This window comes from Mustela nivalis (assembly GCF_964662115.1).
Source record: "Mustela nivalis genome assembly, chromosome: X".
NCBI classification, from domain to species: domain Eukaryota; kingdom Metazoa; phylum Chordata; class Mammalia; order Carnivora; family Mustelidae; genus Mustela; species Mustela nivalis.
In genome coordinates this window covers 118,054,705-118,080,388 of record NC_139040.1, presented here as the reverse complement: position 1 = coordinate 118,080,388, position 25,684 = coordinate 118,054,705, and the positions used below count along the sequence as shown (strand labels likewise).

General features: G+C 43.3%; 1 protein-coding gene across 22 annotated transcripts in view; it reads right to left on the bottom strand.

The window, feature by feature from the left end:
- MAP7D2 (MAP7 domain containing 2) overlaps positions 1-25,684 on the bottom strand; it is a 97,781-nt gene that overhangs the window by 19,900 nt on the left and 52,197 nt on the right. For 8 of the 22 annotated variants that reach the window (XM_082718306.1, XM_082718312.1, XM_082718295.1 and 5 more), the window contains 8 exons: positions 24,200-24,277; positions 22,951-23,114; positions 16,023-16,134; positions 15,105-15,203; positions 12,864-12,974; positions 11,031-11,153; positions 5,128-5,282; positions 2,067-2,191 (listed from right to left, as the gene is read on the bottom strand). In XM_082718306.1, the coding sequence (XP_082574432.1) occupies positions 2,067-2,191; positions 5,128-5,282; positions 11,031-11,153; positions 12,864-12,974; positions 15,105-15,203; positions 16,023-16,134; positions 22,951-23,114; positions 24,200-24,277 (967 nt within the window). The remainder of the gene's footprint in view (positions 1-2,066; positions 2,192-5,127; positions 5,283-11,030; positions 11,154-12,863; positions 12,975-15,104; positions 15,204-16,022; positions 16,135-22,950; positions 23,115-24,199; positions 24,278-25,684) is intronic. The other 14 variants (XM_082718314.1, XM_082718315.1, XM_082718304.1 and 11 more) reach the window with 7 other exon arrangements.

Here is a 25,684-nt window from a genome sequence, read left to right as displayed (position 1 = left end):
AACGAGACATTCCCCATCATAATGACCAAAGTGACTTGAATATATTTCTAAAACCCTGAAACCATTAAAGGACATTTCACACTGAAGAATTAGGAGTATAGGCAGCGCCAACACTCAGAGACAGGGACAGGCTGGGCAAACACACATGACCACACTTGATTTCCTCTCTCTAGGTTACAAGAAGAAAGCTATGCTCCATCCACATCTTTGAGAGTGTTGCTGAAGCTAGTTTTCTAAAACCCATACAAGTACCCAACAATGCAAACAATGGAAATAAACTTGAACGCTTAAAAGAGCAATGCCATTAATATGCACTGCCACGGAACAGTGGCTTAATTTATCTGAGATCCATGAGGAGAACAATGCACTGTCAGAACCATTTATCACATGACCTGTCTGAGTTGCTGGATGGGGGTTCAAAAGGACGGACTAATTCACCGTTCAAAGCCACACCGCTTCCAGTATGCTTTAAAGATCACACACACACTTGATCTGCACAGAGGGGAGGTTGAAAATGCCACTCTGATTCGGATTTTGTGTGTGACACCATTGTAAAACTCAAGGGTTTCTTTTTTCCTTTCTTCAATATTGAACATACAAAAAAATCTTTATAAAATAGGCAAAGTATGAAGAATGATGTAACAAATACCCACACACCTAAAAACTAGTTCCAAAGAAAGATATCATAAATATTCTGATTCCAGAATATTTCTATTCTGCCCCTCCCTGACCCCCTCCCCCTCCTTACTCAGAGGTCATCATTATTTTGCATTTTATATTTGCCATTTTCTTACTCTTTCTAAACATTTTTACTACATTTATATCCTTAAAAACATGCTGGTTTTACACACCTGGGAACTCAATATAAATGTCCCTGTTGATATCCTTTTACAACTTCCTTTTGCTGCTCAACTCTAAGTTCCTGAGATCCACCCACCCACTGGTTGTGGGCAGCTGCGATCCATTCTTCTTCACTGCTGTAGAGGTTGCCTGAATTTTCAGAACTTACAGTCTACCTGACTTTCCACATTTCTCAGACCTGGTTCGTACCCATTGTGGTTCATCCATTAATTTTTACCTGGGGAGAAATTATCTTTCTTTTTGAATGTCTCAAAATCAGGAAATGTTTGCTTCTCCTTAGACCTCTCAACTTCGTAATTCTGATTTAGAGGTACTGGAACAATTTCCTGTCCCCAGGGCACTTCTTTTTTTTTTTTTTTAAAGATTTCATTTATTTATTTGAGAGACAGAGATCTCAAGTAGGCAGAGAGGCAGGCAGAGAGAGAGAGAGAAGGAAGCAGGCTCCCTGCAGAGCAGAGAGCCCGATGTGGGGCTCGATCCCAGGACCCTGGGATCATGACCTGAGCTGAAGGCAGAGGCCTCAACCCACTGAGCCACCCAGGCGCCCCAGCCCCAGGGCACTTCTTAAGGAGAGAATGATTCTGGTAGTTTTGACAGTACACAACAAGTCCAGCTGTGTTAGAGTTTACTATTTTTCCTGCCTGCATTGCCAGTGAGGGGCATGCATAGGGCTCAAAAAAGAAAGGTCATTCCATTAACTCACTGGAGAGTTTACCCAATGCTTAACGAAAAAGTATAATGGCTTCATTTAAAAACAACAACAACAACATCATACTGCCAGTGGTGACTGACAACTTATTACTGCCGCTCTGTTGGAGAGACAGATGAGGGAGGGAGAGAGTGAGTGCCCACGTACATGAGCTTGAGCACCCAAGCACAATGCAATCACTTCACTCCAGATGCAGGTGAAGGAGAATGCCAGAAGAGCAGAATGGAACTGATGGACCGAAAGAGAAAATGTTGAATGGATCATCTCAGCAAATCAGTGTTCCATACTTCCCTGGCAACAAACCCCTGAAGAGCCCACCATTTATCCAAAAGATACACAGACAGTACCTGAGGTAACTCAAAGTCTAGCATTCCTCCTGCTTGCCTCTTAGGGCTGCCCACGACTCATGTGGCAGCAGGAAGCACACACTGCACTGTACAGAGCCCCACCAAATCACTTGCACTGTCTGACTGTGGCAAAGCAAAAAGATGCTTACCTGGATGTCACTGGAGAAGATGACCTCTTAGAAATGCCTCCCGGAATCTCACATCTTCTCAAAGGAGACCCAAGGCCCACACTGGGAACAGAAGTTGTTCGAGGACTCCTCTTCATCTTCTCTGTCTGAAGGGGACACAGAATAGGTCAGCCATGGCCCCTCACTGGCAATACTTCTACAATTTCTTTAAAAAAAAAAAAAAACACAAAAAAACCCAGGGTGCCTGGGTGGCTCAGTTGGTTGAGCAACTGCCTTCGGCTCAGGTCATGATCCTGGAGTCCTGGGATCGAGTCCTGCATTGGGCTCCCAGCTCCATGGGGAGTCTGCTTCTCCCTCTGACCTTCTCGCCTCTCATGTTCTCTCTCACTGTCTTTCTCTCAAATAAATAAATAAAATCTTTAAAAAAATAAAAAATAAAAAAACCCAGATGGAAATGATGCACAGCTTTCTTCCAGAAGGGCCCATATGAAGTTACAGTGCTTCCCACAATGGGAACCTTTTGCAGGAAAGCACCGTGAGGTCATCAATTTGGTGGTCAATATTGAAGTCATCCAAATTAAAAACAAAACACTTCAGCCTCAAAATGCAAAGATTTCCTACTCTTTGCTATCTTGCAAAACACTAACAACAGAACCATACTATGATTCTGGACATAGAGAAACTACATCACTCATCATCAGGGAAATGCAAATCAAAACTATCATGAGCTATCACCTCACATCTGTCAGAATGGCTAAAATCAAAAACACAAGAAACAAAAAGTGTCAGCAAGGATGTGGAGGAAAAGGAAACCTCATGCACTGTTGGTGGGAATGCAAACTGGTGCATCCCCTGCGGAAAACAGTATGGAGATTCCTCAAGAAGTTAAAAATAGACCTACCCTATGATCCAGCAATCACACTACTGGGTATTTACCCAAAGGATAAGAAAACACTAATTCAAAGGGATATATGCACCCCTATGTTTATTGCAGATTATTTACAACAGCCAAATTATGTAAGCAGCCCAAATGTTCACTGATAAATGAATGAATAAAGAGTATGTGGCATAAATGTCAAAAAACAAAATGTGGTGTATATATATACAATGGAATATCAGCCATAAAAAAGAATGAAATCTTGCCATGTTCAACAACATGGACAGATCTAGAGACTATTATGCTAAGTGAAATAAGTCAGAGAAAGACAAATGCTGTATGATTTCATTCATAAGTGGAATTTAAGAAATATAAATGAACAAAGAAAACAAGAGATTAAAAAAAAACCAGACTCTAACAGAGAACAAACTGGTGGTTGCTAGAGAGGGGAGGAGATGGGTCTGAGGGGTCTGAGAAGTGAAGGGGACTAAGAGTACATGCATCGTGATAAGAACGGAGTAATGCACAGAATTGCTGATTCACTAAACTGTATACCTGAAAGTGATATAACACTGTATGCCCGTACTGGAATTTAAAAAAAAAAAAAAACTTAAAAAAAAAAAAACTGGGAAGAGTTCAAAAATACATAATCACTCAAAAAAACTACAGGTGGGTGTAAATGTGGTTAACAACCAAGACAGTGAGCTGTGGACTCTTTAACAGTGTACGTGAGGTAACAGGGACTGCAGCCCCATAGGGACCCCCTGTCCCTGTACATCATCCCCATGGCCTCCCTCCGCAAGAGGCAGGAGGCCCAGCCTCTGTACGCGGCACGCGGTGGGGGCTCCGCAAGCGTCGAGCCTACTGCACTTTTCCTTCTCTCCCTATTGCACTTTTCCACAACAAACCTTCCTCTGCCCCTGCCCCATGCACACATATACCTTAGCCCCCTTCCACAGTAACTGATCCTATAGTAAAACCCAACGGGGTCTGACACATTCACTTCTCATTTAAGAACCTCAGGGCCACAACAGATTTTAAAAATACATATGGTGTTGGGGCTCCTGGGTGGCTCAATTGTTGGGCATCTTCCTTTAGATCGGGTCATGATCTCAGGGTCCTGGGATCAAGCCCCGCATTGGGCTCCTGCTCAGCAGGAAACCTGCTTCTCCCTCTCCCACTCCCCGTTTGTGTTCCCTCTCTCACTGTGTCTCTGTCAAATAAATAAAATCTTAAAAAAATACAAACGGTGTTATAAAATGAAAGTCCAATAGTACAGCAGTGTGGCAGTCTTAAAACAAGCCCACATATCATTTGATTCTCCCCCCTTCCCTTTGAGTGTGGGTTGGTCTTAGTGACCTATTTTTAAGGAACAACATACAGCAGAATGATGGTATGTAACATGTAATATTAGAGCATAAAAGGTGCTGCAGCTTTCCCCTGCTGCTTGCACCCATCCTTGGATCTCTCACTCTGGATGATGCTAGCTGCCAAGTCATTTGGACATTCAAGCAGCTCTGGAGAGGTCTACATCATAAGGAACTGAGGCCAGGAGTCATGTGAGCGAGCCATTCTGGAAGAGCCCCAGCCATGCTTTCTTACGACTATAGCTCTGGCCATCATCCTGACCACAGCCTCATGAGAGACCCTGAACCAGAACTACCCAGCTAAGCCATCCTCAACTTCTGACCCAAAGAACCAGTGTGTTAATAAACATTTGTTTTAAGCAGCTAAGGTATGGGGTGATTTATTATGTAGCAAGTGATAACTAACAAAAGTAGCATGTTGTGTATAATTTCTAAATAAATACACATAATTGGGAGTACCCATTCAATATTTGTTTTACTGGTGGTATCTATATGATGTCAAAAATGTTTAAAGGCCACTGTTATGGATTGAAGTCTGACTTAGAACCTTAATTCTAGTTGCCTGTAGGGGCGAGACTGGCATCCTTAAAAGCAGAAAGAAGACACCAAGAATATTCCTTTTGGTTTCTGTCCCCAAGGACAAGGTCTTTAGGAATCTACTTAGACTTAGGAAGATGCAAAAAGTTAAATGATTTTCAAAGGATGAGTGAATTTTTAAACCAAATCCACCAGCTGGGCAGTCTCTGGAGACTGATGGAAACAAAGACCCCCGGTCAAGCACAAGGAGTAGTCATACTATCAAATAAACCCATCACAAGGGGTGAGAGTTTAAACTTACCGGAGAGGCCTCTGCTCCTGCAGGGGCTCCTTTCCCAGAATCTCCTGCACCAGATGTAGATGGAGTCTTCTTCCTCTCAGCACTCCGAGTAGGAGAAGACTTGTAAGAAGATTTAAGAGCGCCAGCAGGAGCTACACGAGGACAGGCATGGGATACTAGAGAGTTACAATATCATAGCCAAAGAGACAAGGGAGCACAGGTGGAAAAAGTAGAGAGAGAAGGGAATCGGGAAGAACATATTTCTGTTAAAACATAACATGGGCAATCCACATTCTCTAAATACCACCATACTTTTTCTAGTATGTGCAGAGTAGACACTATCTGGAAAGACTGCCATACGCCATGCTCAAAAGTCCAGTTCATTTCAGGAGTTCAAAGTCTGGGCTTTGGAGCCAAACAGAACTGACACTGTCACCAAATAGCCGGATCACCTCGGGCAGGCTACTCAACCTCTCTTGAAAGTCAATTCCCTTGTGCAGGGGATAGTTAATATTGCAGCCCTGAAAACTGTCCTAGAAAAGCCTGCTTACAAGGCTGGCCCTTGGTCAGCCCCTAAGAACTTAGATATCGGAAGGGTTCTTGCCATTAACTGACGAGTAGCACTTCACTTATCCTCGTTCCTTCAGGGTTTGGAATTTGGGCATGTAACTGGCCGAGGGTGCCTGCGTGACCAGCCCTTAATAAACCCCCGCCACTGAGTCTCTAACGAGCTTTCCTGGTTGGCAACATTTCACATGTGTTATCACAGTGCGTTGCAGGAGGAATTAAGCACGTCCTGTGCGACTCCACTGGGAGAGGACTCTGGGAAACTTGCATCTGGTGTCCTCTGGGCATCACCTGCCTGCCAATTCCCTCTGTGGATGTGCCGTGAGGCTTCCACTCTAACACGTCACAGCTGTGAGTGCCACCATATGCTCAGTCTTCTGAGTGCTCCCAGCCAATCACCAAACCTGGGGCTGGTCCTGGGGACCCTTGATACAACTGGTGCCAGAAGCAGGAACTGTAAGAATGACTCTGCTTCACAGAAAAATGGTAAAAGCAGTGTTTGAAAAAGAAAGGCTAAAGGATGGAGAAGGATGACCTTCTGGTGCCTGCTGGCTATAGAGTCAGCCACCGCATCAAACACCAACTGAGCTGCCATCTGTTGCAAGAGGTAAAATACCTACGGTATTTGAAGAGAGCCCATCCAACTCCAAGAGCTGGCTTGTTGGATCCCCTGGTTGGTTTTGGCCATGCTGGCTAAAGTGAGGGGAAAAATACACCCCAGGCAATGTCTTTGGTTTTTGTTTTCTCCTCCAAGTGGGAGTGGGACACAACCTCCTTGTTTTGTGCCATCACTGATTTGGCAGGAATTTAAAACTCTTAAGTACTGGAACCAGAACCCTCCATACCCGATGCTTTTTGCTATGACTTTTGCACAACGGAGTCTCTGCAAAAAGGGAGACATGAAAAGAGGCAATTTCCAGATAGAGATACGTTTGGAGTTTTAAAAAATAAACACGGGTATATTACAGATACAGAACACCCCTCCATGGGGCCGTGACCCATGAAACGATCATCGATACTGGTTGCACTGTCTGAGTCACAGAAAAATGCTCACAGGAAAGAGCTCGTTCCCTGATGGGACCATCTGACATGGAGCTGCTAGTCAGCTCTTAATTTCTGATGCAGAGTCTAATTACATCCCTAACCTGTGATTCCTGCCACAGCTGTGAGCTAGGACAGGGTACTCACAGGGAGTATAACTCCTTCACCTACCCCTGATGATTAGACTCAACATCTGCAGACAAGATGTCTGGTATCTGACTTGCAGGGTTGGCTGCAGTTTGTAACAGTGGACTAGGAGCCTGACTCTACTACCCCTATCTTTCTCCTGCTACACACACCTCAGGAAGGCAATGCCCCTGTCCCCAGAGAGGGATCACTTTTTTCCTAGGCTGTTCACTGGATAAATGAATGGGACTAGAAAGATGGCAGCTGATGCAAACCTACCCTGAGATTTTTTTGAAAATTCAGGATTTTGTTAATTTTTTTTTTTGTAAAAAGGCTCTTGTCCTTCTTGCTTTCAGCCTTTCCTTATGAATGGTCATTTTAAAAGTAGAGGATAATTGAGAAAATGTAAAGTCTTGATTACTGAATGGGCACACTGATAATGAAAACAAAAACAAAAACAAAACAAAACCTAGCACCTGAACTGGTGCAGGGGACAGGAAGGACATTCAGGATCTTTGTTTTCCAGAACTGTTCCTGGGAACTCTGCTCTCTTCCTGAAGAAAAACTGTGCTGCCTGTGCCCGGTGCTGTGAGCACTTCAGATTCCCATGGACTGCGAATCCCAGGTCACAGATGAGAACGTGACTTGGAGCTGCAGGGCAGGCCAGTTCCTGCACAGTCTCTAAAGACCACCTCCATATGCCATCAGCACGCCTCAAGTAAAGAACTCAAGTTGTCGACAGAACTGTTTGGGACTGACCACCTCAAGCAGTCCCTCTGAAAGCAAGGACTGAACTGAATTCCTCAGGACAGACTGAGACCTCTGTGGTGGGAGGAACCATGTGAGGAAAGACACAGTGGGGGCCCTGTTAGCCTGTACTGTGTGACCAATATATGTCCTGCTCAGGGTTTTGGAATAGTGGAAACTCTTTCCAGGGGGCATGTGTGTTCTCAGGGATCACTCCCTGGGTGTATGTTCCGACTATTGTGACACTGCCTTAGCCCTGGCAGGCTTGGGGGCAGCTTCATCTTACTGACCAGATTGTGCTGGGCTGAACTGATGCCTTGGGCCAGGTTAAAAAAAAGAAAAGAAAAGAAAATTTCCATACACAAAGTCATGAAGGAAGCTACCTGGCTTTCTGAGACAGATCTTTACAGCTAATGGTCTGTGTTTTAACGGGCTAAGTCCAGAAACCCTAAAGAATGTAAGTAAGGTCAATATTGTAGATTGGCCTCAACCTGCTATGTGAAACCCTGTTGATGATAATTCTGCTGTGAAGATGCCAAAGACCAAGGGGATGGACCATGCAGAAAAGAAAACAGAAGGGGCACCTGGGTGGCTCAGTTGGTTGAGCGTCTAACTTCGGCTCCGGTCATGGATCTCGGGGTCCTGGGACTGAGCCCCAAGTCAGACTCCACGCTCAGCAGGGAGTCTGCTTCTCCCTCTCCCTCTGCTGGTGTTTGCTTTTGCACACTCTCTCTCAAATAAATAAATAAAATCCTTAAAACGAAAAGAACAACATAGAAGGCGTGACTGCTGTCCTTGGAAAGGCCAGCTTACAAGGTTGGCCCTGGCATCAGGGAACTTGTTTTTATGGAGAGCTCCCACCACTAACTGTAAGAGCGGCTCACTGTGCCTAAGCATTGTATAAACATGTTGTTTGTATAAACAACATGATTTATGCTCAACACCTGCTTTCTTTCTGAGAGTCTGGAATTTGCGTATGTACCTGGCATGGGGTACCAATGTGACCAGCCTCCAGTAAAAGGTCTGGGCACTGGGGCACCTGGGTGGCTCAGTGCGTTAAGCCTCTGTCTTTGGCTCAGGTCGTGGTCTCAGGGTCCTGGGATTGAGCCCCACATCGGGCTCTCTGCTCAGCGGGGAGCCTGCTTCCCCTTCTCTCTCTCTGCCTGCCTCTCTGCCTACTTGTGATCTCTGTCTGTCAAATGAATAAATAAAACCTTATAAATAAATAAATAAATAAATAAATAAATAAATAAATAAATAAATAAGTAAGTAAGTAAGTAAGTAAGTAAGTAAGTCTGGGCACTGAGTCTCTAATAAGCTTCCTTGGTAGGCAATACTTCATACATGTGACAACTCATTGCTGAGGGAAAGTGTGCTCTGTATGGCCCTACTGGAAGAGGACTCTGGAGGTTTGTTCCTGATCTTCCCCAGACTTCATTCCATGGCTTTTTTCCTTTGCTGATTTTGCTCTGTAGCCTTTTACTGTAATAAATCATAGTTAGGAGTCCTCCTAGAGAATCAGTGGTCCTGCAAATGATCTTGGGGACTTCCTAACACATTCCTTGTTCTCAAAAGGATACTTCCTACTTCCCAGGAATTTTTTGGTTAAGAGATAATTCATGTATGATAAAATTTATCCCTTAAAAACTGTACAATTTAGTGGTTTTCAATAATTCACATTTCTACAATCATAACTACAGTCTAATTCCAGAGCATTTTCAATACTCCCAAAATAAACCCTGTACTCAATCACTCATTCCCTTTCTCCATTCCTCCAGTCCCTAGCAACCACAAATTTACTGTCTTTCTGAATTTGCCTATTCTGGACAAGTCATATAAATGGACTCATGTAACTTGTGGCATTTTGTTTCTTCTGGCTTTTTTCACTGAGCCTAATGTTTTCAAGGTTCATTGTGTAGCATGTATCAGTAACCCATCCTTCTTCATATCGGAGTAATAATCCACTTTGTGGACAGACCACATTTTGTTTATCCATTTGTCTATTAAAGAACATTTGGGTTGTTTCCACTTTGTGGCTAATGCTGCTAAGAACTAAGTTTTTGTGGGTTTTCAATTTTATTGGCTCTATATGTAAGAGTGCAATTGCTGGGTCACATGGGAACTCCATGTTTAACCTTTTGAGGAACTTGCCAAGCTGTTTTCCAAAGTGAGTACATCATTTTACATTCTCACCAGCAATGTATGAGGGCTATAATTTCTCCACATCTTTGCCAACACTTATCGTTTTCCTTGAATTTTAGCCATTCTAGTAAGTGGGAAGTTCTATCTCATTGAGGTTTTCATATACATTTCCCTAATGATTAACAATGTTGAGCATCTTGTCCTGTGTTTATTGGCCATCTGTGTATCTTCGTGGAAACACCACAACCACTCAGGCTAGCAGGCTGTTTCTGAAAACTAGTCAGAAGTAGGTAGAGGATTATATGTCATTTATGTCATCTAGTGAACACACTATCTTGGGGACTAAGACCAGATCTGCTTTAATGTGGACACAGTGTTGCTAATCTGCAAACAGAGAATGTCAGCCCTCATTAATCTTACCATGACAATTTGATCGATTTAGCCAAGAAGCAGCTTTGATAGTGTGGCCCAGAGTTTCTCATACTTCAGTGTGCAGGTCTGCTGGGGGCTTAGAGTCTGTCTTCCCAAAGTTCCCAGGTGATACCAATATTGATGGTCCATGGGCTGCCCCTTGAGTAGCAAGACTCTACATATCTGTTGAGCCCTTACTGTGCCAGTCATTATCCTATCTCATTTAATCCTCATGACAATTTAAAGTATTTCAATTTTATAGATAAGGAAACTGAGGCTTTAGGGGCACCTGGGTGGCTCTGTTGGTTAAGTGTCCAACTCTTGATTTTGGCTCAGGCCATGTATCTCAGGGTCATGGGATCAAACACCAAGTTGGGTTCTACACTCAGCAGGGAGTTTGCGCAGGATTCTCTCTCTCCCTCTCGCCCTCCCGGCAAGCACACACTTGTACTTGTGTTCTCTCTCTCAAATAAATACATCTTAAAAAAGGAAACCGAGGCTTAGAGAGGTTAATTAGTTTACCCAAAGTGTTCAGAACTGGTAAGTGGTAAATCTGGTTATGGGACCCCAGAGACTGTGGTTTATAGGCAACTTTGCCAAATCATCTCTTTAAGAAAGTCTACTGACCTTCACAGCTCATGAAATAGATTCCTTTTCCTAATCCACATGCCCTCAATCAAAAATAATTTACTCACCTCTGTGACACTGAAAAGAAAAAAAAAACCATAGTAACAGCAAAACACTTGTGCGTAGAAAATGTTATTAACCACTGAAGACTTTCACAAAGTCAGCCAATGGGAAACAAAATACAAAAATTCAGGAATAACTTGTACGTCAACCAACACCACATTGGGTATTTTCCTCAGCGTCACCAGCTTGGCCTCTTTTACCTGAGTCACTGGCCTGCTCAGAGAGCATGAGTGCACTTCTGCTTCTGGCTAAAGAAGCCTGTGTAGGTGTCAAGAGTCGCATAACAAGAAAGGTTTCCATGGGACTAAGGTTTGTACGATGAGCTGGGGGATGGAATCAAATGAAAATTTTAAAAAGCAAAATTAAAACAAAATAAAATGTTTAAAACAACACAGTGTATGAAGCAAATTAACTTTTGGGTGGCGGAATGAAAGTGGAAAATAAAAATATTCTAGCAAGGGATGGCTTTGGAGTTTGTCATAATGAAATAAAACAAATGATATGTCATTTGGGGTTTGTGAGAGTGCGTTAATTCTTTTGGGGTGCCAGAATTCATTCAATGTGCTCTTACAGTATCACAATATTATCTGTTTCATTTGACAAGAATTAGCCCATTTCCCAAGATGTAATATGGACTCAAGAAACCATTTACTCACCAAGTAGATCTAACATTGAAAAAAGATTATTCCTATGAAACACTTTAGGGTCCTCTGTTAAAAAACATTTCATTATACAATGATTTTGTTAATGTATAAATATGCATCTGTTCATACTTTTTCCACGTACATAAGGGCAAAAATTAAATCAGAACCAGAAAAACAAAAATAGCCAACGAATTATCGGCTTTAATGGAAGTAGCAGTAATCACAATCTAAAATACAGCAACTGAAATGTCATTTTGATGGTTTTGGAATGTATTATATGGTAATGGATTAACTTTTCCATTACTTTGAATTTCTTGGGTACCCATTAGCCAGTAAATTGTTTGGGAATTAAAATTTCTCAATTTATAATCCATAAGCAGATAATTCAGTTGTCAACAATATGTAATAACATACTGGTATCTTTATGTAGTAATCAATGCAAATATAAATTTAACTTCAATTTATAACCATGTGAATTAATGAAAACATAAGGAATGTACTCACTATGGAAAAGCCATATAGAATTAAAAGCAAGTAGATGTTTTCTCATTTAGCTCTCAATTAATTCAAGGTTTCTTGCATTCAGTTCAACCATGAACTGCATCAGAGATGAGCAACACTGACATGGGTCTCTGACATAAATGACAGGCCAAGGTCAGTGCCAGTGAGAAACAACCAGAAAGGCACTCTGGCCTTTTCAAAGTCACAAACACTCTCCTGCTTGCCCCTTGGTAATGCCTGACCTGTTAAATAGTTCACTGGCAGCTGACACTTCTCCAGTGTTGTTTTAAAATACACATTTAATGCATGGAGAGTTTCCCTCTCTTCCTTAACCCACATTCTCTGAAAGGTATAAATTCATACTTTTAGTAACTCATCTGAGCCTCCATCAGAACACGAGTAGATTTAAATCTATTCTGGAACCGGCACATGTCCTATACATATCATCCTCCACCTCAAAATGAGTGCTGGAACAGGCCACCCATCCTTTTCACCTTATTTTAAAGGCTTCGTATTAGCTCTGAACTTCAGTTTTCAAAACAGAAATGGGCAGGCCTACAAACCTCAGATCATAGCAGAGTCCCATTTTTTTTTTCATCATCTAAGTTTTCCACCTATCTCTGCATGATCACTTCTGCTGTTTCTTGCTAAACAAAGAATATCATTACTTCCTGTACCTACTCAGCAACAAACTGGCAGAGCCGATGCCACTTGCCAAAGTCCAGTTAAGTGAGGCCCTGGGAGCTCCCACATTCAGACCACAAGGCTGAATGCCAATAATGGAGGCATTTGCAGAAGGCTCAAGAGGGGCTCTCACGAAGACTGAAGTTAAGATGCTCAGACCAGAAAGAAGAAAACCACAGAGACCAGGTCTACACGTTCACTTGCCTCGGTCTGGGGAATAGGATATTGCCACGGTGGATGAAGACAGGCGCTTACTCATGGGAGGCTCCGTCTGCTTTGGCAAATTCATGGTTGATGTTGAAAGTTTGTCACATGCTGCAGAGAAATGCATTAAAGATATTGGTATTCACACCACTGTAGACTGAGAAACACATATCCCAAAGTGTTCTTCCTGTCCTCATCCACACGCCTCCTATACTCCTGTGGCACAGCGTCTGGCTTCCATCACCCTGTGATGCCCTTAGCCGATCTGGAAATGCCCAGGCCACTGCAGCCACCAGTGTGAAGCAAGATCTTCTCTTCAATTTCAAATATTCAACCTCACTCAACTGTTCAACTAAAGCCATGCTAATCCCACTGGCAAATCATTTCCTGTGTCCAGGGACTTTCAAGCATATTCAGACTACACAAAAACAAAACCAATCCGGAGCCAGAGACAAATCACCACAGGAAAATGTTCTATGGTCTGAGACTGTATGAGCTGAAAGCAGACTTTCTCTGAAGGCTATCTACAGGCTTAGGGTGGAGAAGTAATATGGAATGCATATTACTGTATTTAATGCATATAGCTGTATTTAAAGCAGAACAACCTTTTTTTAAAAAAAAAAAAAAAAGGCAGAACAACCTTTAACAGTTGCCTCTTTCTCCTCTTAAGAAATGGGATTACAATAGCCCTTTTTCTAATGCTGTGACTACTATTGGTTAGGATTTTAACATGTGGTCCTGTGTTTGGTATTCTTTACTTCCAGCCATTGTTTTAGACTGGTTTCTAAATCAAACCATTATAACAAATGAAGAGGTGCTGATAATGCCCTGTCAAGCCATATCAGAGCCGGAAGCAAAAGGAAAGATGTACACCCTTGGCTTTAAAGGAAGCAAACTCATCACTAATAATACTCAAAATCTATCCCTCTCATCTTGTTTCTGAATGAGAAATTTGCTGTGTTTTACAATATGTCCTGACCAAGTGGCAATCTTAAATAAGTTTTAATTCTCTTAAGCTGAAGTGAAATTATAATAAATTCTATTTTGGTCTAAATAAAACATTTAAATTTAAAACAATGTAAGTTTTAACATATCTACTTAATTTTTCAGCATTTTTTCAACTAATTTAATGAAAAAAAAATCAGTAGAAATTATGTGAAACTATGCTTAAACGGGTACACATTCTACCCTTTTGTCTCATGCTCCAAAATGGCTGGCTCAGTATGGTACTTGTCTTTAGAAATTTGGTATTTTGTTCATCATGGATTGTTCTGCATTAATTTTGATTTATCCAAATATTATTTCATCTTGATAAGGTGTTCCCTTAAACTGTATGCCCAAGTCAAGTATTTGGTTGCCTCAGCCTGGCCCTAAGCCCTAGGTGGATTCCCAAGGGGTGATTATCAACTCTACCTACTGCCCCTCTCTTTTAGGAGAAGACCAACGCCACACTAAATTCAATCTTGTCCATGGTGCAAATTCTCTGCTACTCAGCAACACCAGTAAGGATTTTTCTTTGTCAAAGGAATGCTGGAAACCAAAAGTATTTATTCCTACAGCTATAATTTGACCTGTACTGCTGGTAACATCCCTTTTACATCTTGTTTTTTCTTTGCCAGCCAAAGATAAATTGAATTTTTTAAAGTCTTTATTAACTGAGAGAAAAGTTTTACTAATTCTGTTCTTGTTCTAGACCCTAAGAATTTCCCAGGCCTGAATCCAAAAACAAAGAGCCCATTAGAGAGACGAAATAAAAAACAAAGCAAACATATCTCCTTGTTTGGATTCCCAGTGTTAGTACTGATAAACTCCCTACCACTCTGTCTCAAACACCTCTTCTGGGAATCCAGCACATTAAGACCCAGAACTCTGTAAGAGTACAGGTTTTGGTAATCAGAAGTGAGTCAAACACCCTACTACATAATGCCTAAAACCAATAATTAATGAGAGTGTTAAAGATCTAAATGCACAAAAGTTAAACACTGACAAAATTTTCAAGGCAAAAGGTAGTGAGTTAAAGATGAAATGTCTCCAGGGCACTAAGGGGTAAGGCATGCACAGCTCCATGATGACAGAGGAACAAAGAAATATGGGCACATCATTCACATTTCTAGAAAAAAAGTTCTAAGAGGTCAGTCTAAGAAATCAATTGTAAAAGCGTTTGAGACAGACACAGTGATGGAGGCGAATGATTAGAACAGTCGTCACAAAACGCCATGGCACGGTGAAGCTCAGATATACCGTTGGAGGACTCGGCAGCGGTGACAGTGGTCCCTGGGTCCGGAGGGAGGGTGCTGGCTGCTAAACCTAGAGGAGGGGGTGGGGTATTTTCTGATTCACCTACACAGCAAAAAATCAGAGCAAAGAGAGGTAAAAGAAAAAAGTCCCAATTTCTGGTTGACTTTAGTTTCTAATTAGGAAATTAGAAAAAGTAACTGAAATGGGTTACAGACTTCCCAAAAAGAAAAAAAATAATAAAGTATATTCACTGACAAAAGGTTAAAAGCACAATACAGCAAAGTCAAACAACTGTACTACAGACAGAACCCATCTGTTCTCAGAAAGCTAGTATACAACTCCTGTGTAACAGAATGATAAGATCACAGAAAAGAAGACATTGACATAAGAGAAAGGCCACCCAGAGACTAGTAGCAGTCTGCACATTAAACACTTGAAAATTTAAAGATGAGTATGATCTGGAAAATGAAATAAACAAGTCACCTTGAAACAAAATTGAAAGAGCAACAAAAATGAATAATGAGGAGGGAAAACCGCTAGCCCCTTTGGGAGGGTAACCGCTACTTAGCCTTTCCAGGCCGCAGTACAGCAGTGACCTTAGTCTACTGCCATTTGACCTTCCCTGAAATCAGACTAATACTAGGCTTGCCAGGTATATCTGGTTAACCAGGCTCTGCATTCATTCCCTTCCCTTTTCTTTTGCTTTTCCTTAAAGCCCAGTTACTGTATTAACTGCTATTTGCTAGCAAAAAGCAAGCACAGACTCCCTTCATGAGAAATGCATACACAGGAAGCTCAGCATCACATCTGAAAAAGGTGCCTGCAGATGACTACAAAGCCTGGCCCAGATCTAACGGACGCCAGCCTGTGCCCATGATCTCCCACAGGGGCCCTACAATGCAGGGACAGCCCTATACTCACCATCACGACCTCCAGGCCCGTTGGCCAGTGAAGCTCCCCACGAGCATTTCTTCTTTAGCTCCAGTTGCTGCGTGCGCTCCAGGGACCGGCGCATCATCGCCTCCAGCCGCTCCTGCCCAGTTCACGCAAGGGAGAGCCACATAACCACCCAGCCCCGCTGTGCTGCCGTGCTTCAGGGCTCAGGCTGAGTCACCAAATGAGGCTCTCAGGGCTCGGCATCCAAAACCCAGGCCCACGTGCTCTCCACCACACTAGCGAGATCTTAGTGGGTGGAGAGTAAACAATGAAGCTAGTGCTGGCTCCCAGCCTCAGGGAATAGGCTGCTGCAGCAGCCAGGCCTTGATTTGTTTAAGAATAATGCCAGACAAGCATTAACTCCTTCAGGCCTGTCTCAAGTACCATTTTGCTTCATTGACTAGAACTGGAATTGTGCTCTGGAACCAAGGGCATTCTCTCTAGTAGAAAGGCATGAAGCCTTTGAGATTTGAAAAAATTTAAATTAAACTATAACTTGAATTTATATAGCCCTAAGCACAAATTTTGGGGGTAATAAATGGCTTTGAGATCTATTTTACCAGGCCTCATTTTCATCTTAGAACTTTTTTTTTCTTTTTTTTTTTAAAGGATTTTTTTTTAAAGATTTTATTTATTTATTTGACAGAGAGAAATCACAAGTAGACGGAGAGGCAGGCAGAGAGAGAGAGAGGGAAGCAGGCTCCCCGCTGAGCAGAGAGCCCGCGGGGCTCGATCCCAGGACCCTGGGATCATGACCTGAGCCAAAGGCAGAGGCTTTAACCCACTGAGCCACCCAGGCACCCCATCTTAGAACTTCTTAAAGGGGAATCCATTTTTTCTACATTGTAACATTTTCTTGCTGCATAGTATTCTGGGAAAAATGCAACATATTTCAAGATTTAAGAGACAAGAGTAGAGAACTGCCTGGCCATAAAATAAAGGATCTATACATTCTCAAGGGGAGGGGAGGAGGAACTAAACAGTTTTCAGAAAAGAGCAAAAACCAGGCTTCTCCCTTACCAGAGCATTTATTAAAAGCACTCTCCTGTGTTAATCAAATTGTTGTTTTCATAAAGTTGGGTCTGAATGCTGGCAAATACTTCCTTGGCAATGGAGTGAAGCTGTTCTAATTTTGCATTCCCCACCACCCCAATGACACTGCAAATACCAAATCCTCTCCCTGCCTCTACTGGACAAGGTCTGAAGCAAGGTAAACAGGTACATGATGATGCCCTTTTGCCAAACTTCATAAAACCCAGCCCCGAGGTGCTCTAGGAAATGGGGCCATCCTAGCCCAACTCTAAAACAAAAAGATAAATATTTTCTCATGGCGTGAATAAAAAGTAAGCAAAATTAATTTGATTAAGTTGATTCACAACTTAAGAATCAGGGTACTGCTCCTTTATTTCACTTATAAGAAACACAGAAAGGGGGGCACCTGGGTGGCTCAGTGGGTTAAAGCCTCTGCCTTTGGCTCAGGTCATGATCCCAGGGTCCTGGGATCGAGCCCCGCATCGGGCTCTCTGCTCAGCGGGGAGCCTGCTTCCTCCTCTCTCTCTGCCTGCCTCTCTGCCTACTTGTGATCTCTGTCTGTCAAATAAATAAATAAAACCTTAAAAAAAAAAAGAAACATAGAAAGGTCACTCAGGAGGTATCTGCATCTACCTCTTTTGTCTAGACCAGGGGAATGGGATGAGCATTACCCACATCTCGGCTTCCTCTGCATAATTTTTCTCTGAATAGCACTTTGCTAAGAGATGGCCTCTCCAGGGACCTCTGAGTAGAAAGGGGATTTTTTTTTCTCCTGTAAATCTCAGGTTTTTATTTGCTCTAGTTTTTGGCTGAGACTCTACAATCATGAGTGTGCATTTCCTAGCAAAGTCCTGTCCTCATGACCCTGGCCCATTAAATTCTGACACCCAACCCCCGGGGCCTACCCAAGAAAAGTTGGTGCTTTGGAGGAACTAGAACTTTTTAACTATTCAATACTTGAAGTACAGTCACTTGAGACAGGGGCTGAAAGGTATTTCAATTATATAGATTTAACATAAAATATTTAACCAGTGACCTAATTTAAGTGTTAAAACCTTTTACCTAAGAGTGAATTCAGTATTGAGTGGGTTACGGGAGATTTCCTACATGCTTAAAGGACCTCACAAGAAAGTCATTTATCAGGAGACCAATGACAACAAATAACACCAAGACTTGCCAGCCAAACTTAACACTGAGCAGCTATATAGGGGTATAATTACAAGGGAATGCTCACCCAAATCCAGACTTGCCACTAGACTGTTCAGTTACCTTAAAAACAACAAACGAACAAAACTTCTACCATCTACCTCCAACCTGCTGAGCTGCTCCAAATTCCACTGTTCCAGATACATTCCTTTGAATCATAAGCAGGCTTATGAAAATGGAAGCTATCCCTGAATGAGGACATAATCACTCTGTGTCACGCAGAGATGATGAAAAATAGATGGTAACTGAGCTCTACAGTAAGGAAACTTAGGGAACCCAAATCATCAGAATGAGGTGATTCAAACATGTCAAAAATAAAACTGGTCCAGGGGTACCTGGGTGGATCAGCTGGTTAAGTGCTTGGCTTTGGCTCAGGTCATGATTGGAGGTCCTGGGATCGAGCCCCACAGTGGGCTCCCTGCTTAGCAGGGAGTCTGCTTCTCCCTCTCCCTCTGCCCCTCCCCTGCTCGTGCTTGTTCACACGCGCGCTCTCTCTCTCTTTTCTCTCCCTCTGTCTCTCTCCCTCTCAGATAAATAAGTAAAATCTTAAAAACAAAACAGGTCAACTTCACTCTTGTTAGAGGTTAGTCCTATATAAGTCCCTATTACTCTGTGTGTGTGTGTGTGAGAGAGAGAGAGAGAGAGAGACAGAGACAGGAGGGGAATTTTTCTATTACTTCATTTGATGGAATGGGGAAAAGGGCACCTGGGTGGCTCAGTTGGTTAAATCTCTGATCCTGGTTTTGGCTTTGGCTAACATTATGATCTCAGGGTCATGGGATTGAGCCCTGTATCAGGCTGCACACTCAGTATTAAGTGTAGAGTCTGCTTGAGATTATTTCCCTTTCCCTCTCCCTCTGTCCCTCTGCCTGTTCATGCTCAGAAGCAAACTCTCTTTCTCTCAAATAAATAAATAAAATATTTAATAAAATGGGGATGACATTACCTGTATCATCAGATCACTCAAGTCTATGAGACAATGACTAGCATAGTAAGTCCTTAACCAATACTAAGTGAATCCAAACTCGTAAAGGAAAGTTATTAACAGAACAGTTTAAAGTAGTGATTCTCAAATCTGAGTGAGTTCACATCAGAATCCCCTGGAGTGCTTGTTAATAAACCAACTGCTAGACCCCACATGCAGTTTCTGATTCCACAGGTCTGGGATGGTACCTGCTAAGAATTTGCATTTCTGACAAGTTCCCAGGCAATGTGAATGCTGCTGGTCCTAGAACTCACTGTGAGAACCACTGGTTAGAGTAAGGACTGAGGATGAGAGAACATGCGAGAAAGTTCAGTCACATGAGAAGAACAGTAGTAAATGTTAGAGCCGCATGCCGCAGTAGAACAGTAGTAAATGTTAGAGCCTCATACTGCATTCGGAAATTCCTGCCAAATTCTTGCTCTCCTGAGTACCATCACATGATCAATAGAGGATGGGGAAAGGGCAAGGCAGATTCTTGTCCTTAGAATGTCCTCTATTGGGTACAGCTTAGTGGAAGGAAAGAATGAGGGGACCTCACCCTTGACCCTTTAGCTCTGGCCCTAGATCTGCCTGGATGAACTCAGAGAAGAAGAACCAAGACCAAGGTGACTCATGGAGCTGGTCAAGGAGTATAAAAGGCCTCCAGGAAGGCCCAGCCTAGGCACTGTTGATGACCCAGAGAGCCATCTCTGGCCAGAGAGAGCTGGCTGTGCCTTTTCCTCTGCTGTTACTACATGTCTTCTTGAGAAAACAGTGTGGTGACAAGCCCCCAAGGGGTTTTCAGTAGGGCTCTGCAGTTCTTTCTCTTTACGAACAGATGTTGACACCTGGCCAGAAGGCCATATAGTCACCACAGCCCCATGCCAGACAATGCCCTCTAAGATCAGCTAGCTCTCAATTTAGTGAAGTTCTGGCTTAGGTGAGTTTAGAAATTTTTCCTTTTTACACTCAGCCTAGTGGGTTTTGTTAGGTATCAAATAATAAGAGTTTGACAAGTATGAGATGAAGCTACTCTTTGAAAGAGGCCTTTCCTGGTTATCTGTTTAGCATGAGGAACATGGAGTTGGCTTCACCAAATCCCATTTCTCAGGGCCTCTAGTCAGGAATCTATACTCCCCCAATGGGAGAATGGGTGAGTACATTGTGTTGTCAGTCCTAACCGAAGCAAGTGACAAAAGTTTATTCTAAAAGTTTGATTCTTGGGAGCTGTGTGGCATGCAAGGATTAGAAGAACCCACCTAGAGGAAAAAGCAGCCTTTACTAAGAAAATGAGCTCAAGGTCAGTTTCTCAAGCAGACCCTGGACATCCCCTTCCCCAGAACAGGCCTGACCAGCTTCGAGCCCTTGCAGTCCTCAAGATCTCTAGAAGCCAGGCTGTTTGTGGTGGCCACTTCTGTACTGGCAGACAGTAAGTCTCCTGGCTCAATTCTGGGGCTAACTCACACAGATGTGAGGAATTATAAAAAGCAACATCATGGCAACTTTAAGGACATGGAACCAGGACAGGGCAAGGAAGGAGGTGTGGAATCAACAGGTCTTTTATAAGATCCTAGTAACTGCCCCAGAGAGGTACGACTTGGCAGGCAACCCAAGCAATTTCCAATAAGCTACAGAAGCAAAATGGGCTGCAATGGAATGAACCATTCCTGCAGAGGCTTCTATCTGGTTGACAGAGACAGAACATGACAAGAACAAGAAAAGACTGGAGAATCTACACAGCCACGTGCCAAGTAGTCAGTAGCCCTGCCAAAGATTTCTAGTGAAACAGGAGGGCAAATGCAGGATTTTCCTTTGGAAATGCAGGTTTTCCCCTGCAGTGTAGACCTATCCGTCCTCTCCAAAGATCACACACAAGAATGCCAAACAGGTTTCATCACTAGCAGAAGTGCTGACATGATGTGGTTAACAGGCTGTCAGGTGTGTGGAAAGTCCCTAACCTCTACCTGGGACTCTGGGGACACCCAGGTGGGAGCAGTGGCAGAGGAAGTCTGCTGTTTCCTTGTGTTGCTACACAACCACCGGAGGCCCAGACTCTCAGTCCTGCCCCGCTGTGTCTGGGGAGAAGAGAGAAGCAAGCCTGGCTTGTATGTGTAGTGACTAAAGGTCAGGCAGTATCTCCCATTCCCCATTATTATCCATGTTAAGAGTGAAAGGAAGCACACAAAGCAAACAGAAAATTATCCTGAAGTGCAACCATTAGAGATTCAGCCAAAGTCACTGAAGGGAATCTAACATTTTTTTTTAATTTAAAGATTTTATTTATTTATTTGAGAGAAAGACAGAGAGAGAGGAGAGATCACAAGTAGGCAGAGAAGCGGGGGAGTGGGTGGGGGAAGCGGGCCCCCTGCTGAGCAGAGAGCCTGATGTGGGATTCAAATCCAAGACCCTGAGATCATGACCTGAGCTGAAGGCAGAGGCTTAACCCCCTAGGCCACCCAGTTGCCCCAGAATCTAACATTTCTGAACACTACTCTGTGCAAGGTGTTTTCCTGAACTTTTACAGAAGTCACTTCCTTTCATCCTTGTGACCACCTCCGTTTTGGACTGAAGAGACTGAGTTAGACGGTTATGAGGAGCTAGGTGATTTGTTCCTGGCTACCAACTGCCCAGGAGTAGAGCTGGGATTTGCAGAGAGAGCAGATGAATCCATGGAGTTGTCAGGCTATAGCCAGCAATGGTGAATTGGGGCTAAGACCCTTGAAATGACTTTCATTTGCCAAGAGGAACAAAGCAATGACCATTTAAACGAGTGCTTTGTGGATAAAGATGGGTCTAATTGTGTGTGTGTGTGCTCACGTGTGCACACATGTGCACATATTCGTGTTTTTTTTTCATTTAAAAAAGAGGAAGGGGTGAAAGATGTATAGTTATAAACCATACAGATATGTGAAAAGATACCAAATCTATACAAATGTCTCTGAATCCTATGGAGCTGGTGATGAATAAACGTCTATACTATTTATCCTAAATGATGAGTCATTATACCTTATGAATAAAAAATGATCATCACCTGATACAAGGCTATGATTACATCCTTAAAATATATTTGTTAAGAAAATCTATACCCAAATATTTTTTCTAAATATATTTTCAAAGTTTAGTAATAAAGGACTCTGCAGTGGTAATAACATTCTGTTTCTTTTTTAAAAGGTAACTGTAGAGAAAGGATGATTAAAGCAAGGAACTGCATTAAAATTTAAATATACTAGCATGTTTGTATTTGAAAGCAGACTGTTTGCTGTGAGTAAGAGGGCCAAGATACCCTCTGCCCCCACATCCCTTTCCCCAGCCCTTCACGCAGGCTACGTCACCAGGCCTCTATCCACCAGCCTCTCTGAGTCTCAAAGTCAGAGAGGGTTAGGTCTGGAACAGGCCCTGGAGACTGCCAAGTTCAACCCCTCACTTCAGAGATAAACAAATCAAGCACATACCCAGGCAGGCCAAATGGCTTGTTCAAGCTCCCAGAGCAAATTAACACCTGAGTTGAATGGTTAAGTCTCTTCATTCTTAGTCCAGGGCTGCTTTCAATAGACTGCGTCTTGCTGCCGAGAGAAGGCAGGTTGAGGCACCAGGGAGAAGGCTCAATAGTAAATTCTCTCACATCCCAGACCTGCGCAGGCCACTCAGTGGCCCTTGAGCACCAGGCCGTGTGGAAGCTGCTGCAATGGCTTGAAGGTCCTGGAAGCTTACCTCCTCCTCCCGGAGCTTCTGCTTCCTCTTCTCCTCCACAGCTGCCCTCTTCTGGTCCTCCCGCTGCCGCTGCTCTTCCAGTTTCCGCCATCGCTCTTCAATTTGCTTTTCATACTGGAGCTTTGCTCTTTTCTGTTTCTCCAGGATCTGCTGCTCCCGGGCAGCTAGGGGAAGGAAAGCAGAAGAGAGGTATCATTACCAGAGCACCCCATGCGATTTGGGTTAGCCAAAATGCAGAAACAAGAGCGAGACAGAAAAGCCCAGTGGGATTCTAGGCCACAGAGACTGAGATGAAGGGCTCTGGCATCTCTGCCACCGCCTGGGTGATGCTGGCCATGCGAACCACATCATCTCTCTGCCTGGATTTCCTCTGCTGTGAGGCGGGGACCCTCACGTCTGCAAACTCACAGTGTGGTAAAGATTAAATGAGGCCATGCATGGAAAGCGCACGGCACACAATTGCTCTTGCTATCGCTGAGTCAGAGCCACCACAATGGCTAAGCCATACCCTAGGCTGGCCAATGAGTTCAAAGAGTAGAGCCAGTGAAAATCACAATGACTGTACACGTACCATTGCAAGGGCACAAACTCATGATATTCCCCTCAAGACATTTCCTAAGGACCATCTACCTGGTGGTGTCAGGGAAGGGTTACCTGTAAAACAGCGTGTGAACCAACTGGCAGTGGGCAGTCAAGAAGAACCTGAAAACTCACTTGTGTCAATTCAGAGGGGAAACCACGATTTACCTACATCACAGTATCCTGTGAGGAACACATCATACTTATCCATCTACAGTTTGCAAGAGCTAAGAAAGCCTTTCTCAACTGGGTTTCCCGTCCTAAAAGAGAAAATGTCTTAATTGCTAATTTTCTCAGTTCTGAGGTTGGCCCTTCTAGATGCCCTGGAAAGAGCCTGTGTGAGTGCACGTAGTGGTTGCCTGAGGAGGTGGGGGCAGTGAGGAGATGGCAGCAGTTTCTTGTTATTCACCATCTTACCTAGAGCCCTTAGCAGAGTATCTAGAACATAGCAGAGGTTCCATGCTTGCTAAGTGAGTAAATGAACTATTCTGAGAATTAAATAACAATTGTGAACATGCCAAAGTGTCGATTTGCTCCCCAGTGCTCCATGTTCATCTAGCAATTATTCTAGCTCTCTTTCCATCCAGTCATCAATTTCTAAGGATTTTCAGAAAAGACACCACCACATCTCTACTCCCTTGGACCTAAACAGCCAAAGGGCAGAACTTACCAAGACATTTTTCTCTTTCTTCTCGTCTTTCTTTAGCTAGTCTTTGTCTCTCATCAGATCTTAAAAATCCATCCATGCCTATAAAAAATAAAACATGATAAAATAGTTCTTCCCCGGGGCACAAGCGTCTGCCTTCAGTCTGGGTCATGATCCCAGGGTCCTGGGATCGAGTGCTGCATCAGGCTCTCTGCTCGGTGGGGAGGCTGTTTCTCCCTCTCCCATTCCCCCTGGTTGTGGTCTCTCTCGCTGTGTCTCTGTCAAATAAATAAAATCTTAAAAAAACAAAACAAAACAAAACTCTTCTCTCTTTCCCTACCTACTGAGTGCCAGGGGCCACTGGTCCCGCACCCTGGGTCTGGCCACACAACATACATCATCCATAGCCACCATTTTACCCACAGAACCCTAATTAACCATTCCCCACCACACACACACACACACACACACACGCACACACGCACACGTGTGCACGTCAGCAGCCAGGCCCTGAGAGCTGAGGGGTGCCAACCACAACTTCCACACTCACCCACCAAGCTGTGCTGTTGTGACCCCAATGCCAATCCTGGAGAGCCATGCCCTTTCCCTCTGTCCCCAAGACTGGACCTAGAGTCAGAAAGTGCCAGGGAGGCCTGGGAGGGTGCAGAAAAGCCCACCATGTCTCCCCAAGCCTTGTTCCCAGGGGAGAGGAGAAGCACAAAAGTGGACACAATTATTACACAGACAATGAACATTCTACTTTCTGAAGGGAGCCAACTGCTAAGCAACATGTACAAACTCCTTGGGTAAGTACTGAGAAACGCAACACTCAAGTTTGATTTTGGTTCTGCTAAATTTGCTCCAATGTCAATCTTAGTATTTTAGAATCAAGAAGAAGAAAGATAATATATTCCTGTTTGTCATTTAAATATCTACAACAAATAAAACGGAACAGATGGCAGCTCCCCCCACCACAAAGTGTCTAGGAAACATCCCAGGAACTCCACATCTCCACCCATCTTCTAGGATCATGAAGGGCTTTCTAAATCAAAGATCAAATGATCTTCATGGTCATTTTAGGATTACAAATAATTTACTGCACTCAGTCAGAATCAATCATTCATTAGCATTACTTACTTATATAGTGTTCCAGCACAACATCTAGGAGAAATCAGCTTCTGTATTAGTACGACCAGACTCACTTTCATAGTCCCTGGGCCCTCCTTTCTGGTAGCATCACATGTTGACCTCTTTGTGTGCCCTACTGCCACAGTTACCTGCACCCCTTTGGGGAAGGTTCCTGTAACTGTGCAGGAGAAAGACCAGAGACTTGGACTTGGTATAGGCAGCAGGAATGCAGATAAGGATGGATGTGGTAAACACTGGATTGTCACAACTCCCCATGGGCATCTGATTTTGGAAGTCTGGATTACATATCAGGAATATTAAAGTTCAAGAGAGAAGTACTAAAGAATCAACGTGGACTGTAAAAGCCATTACCCATATTTG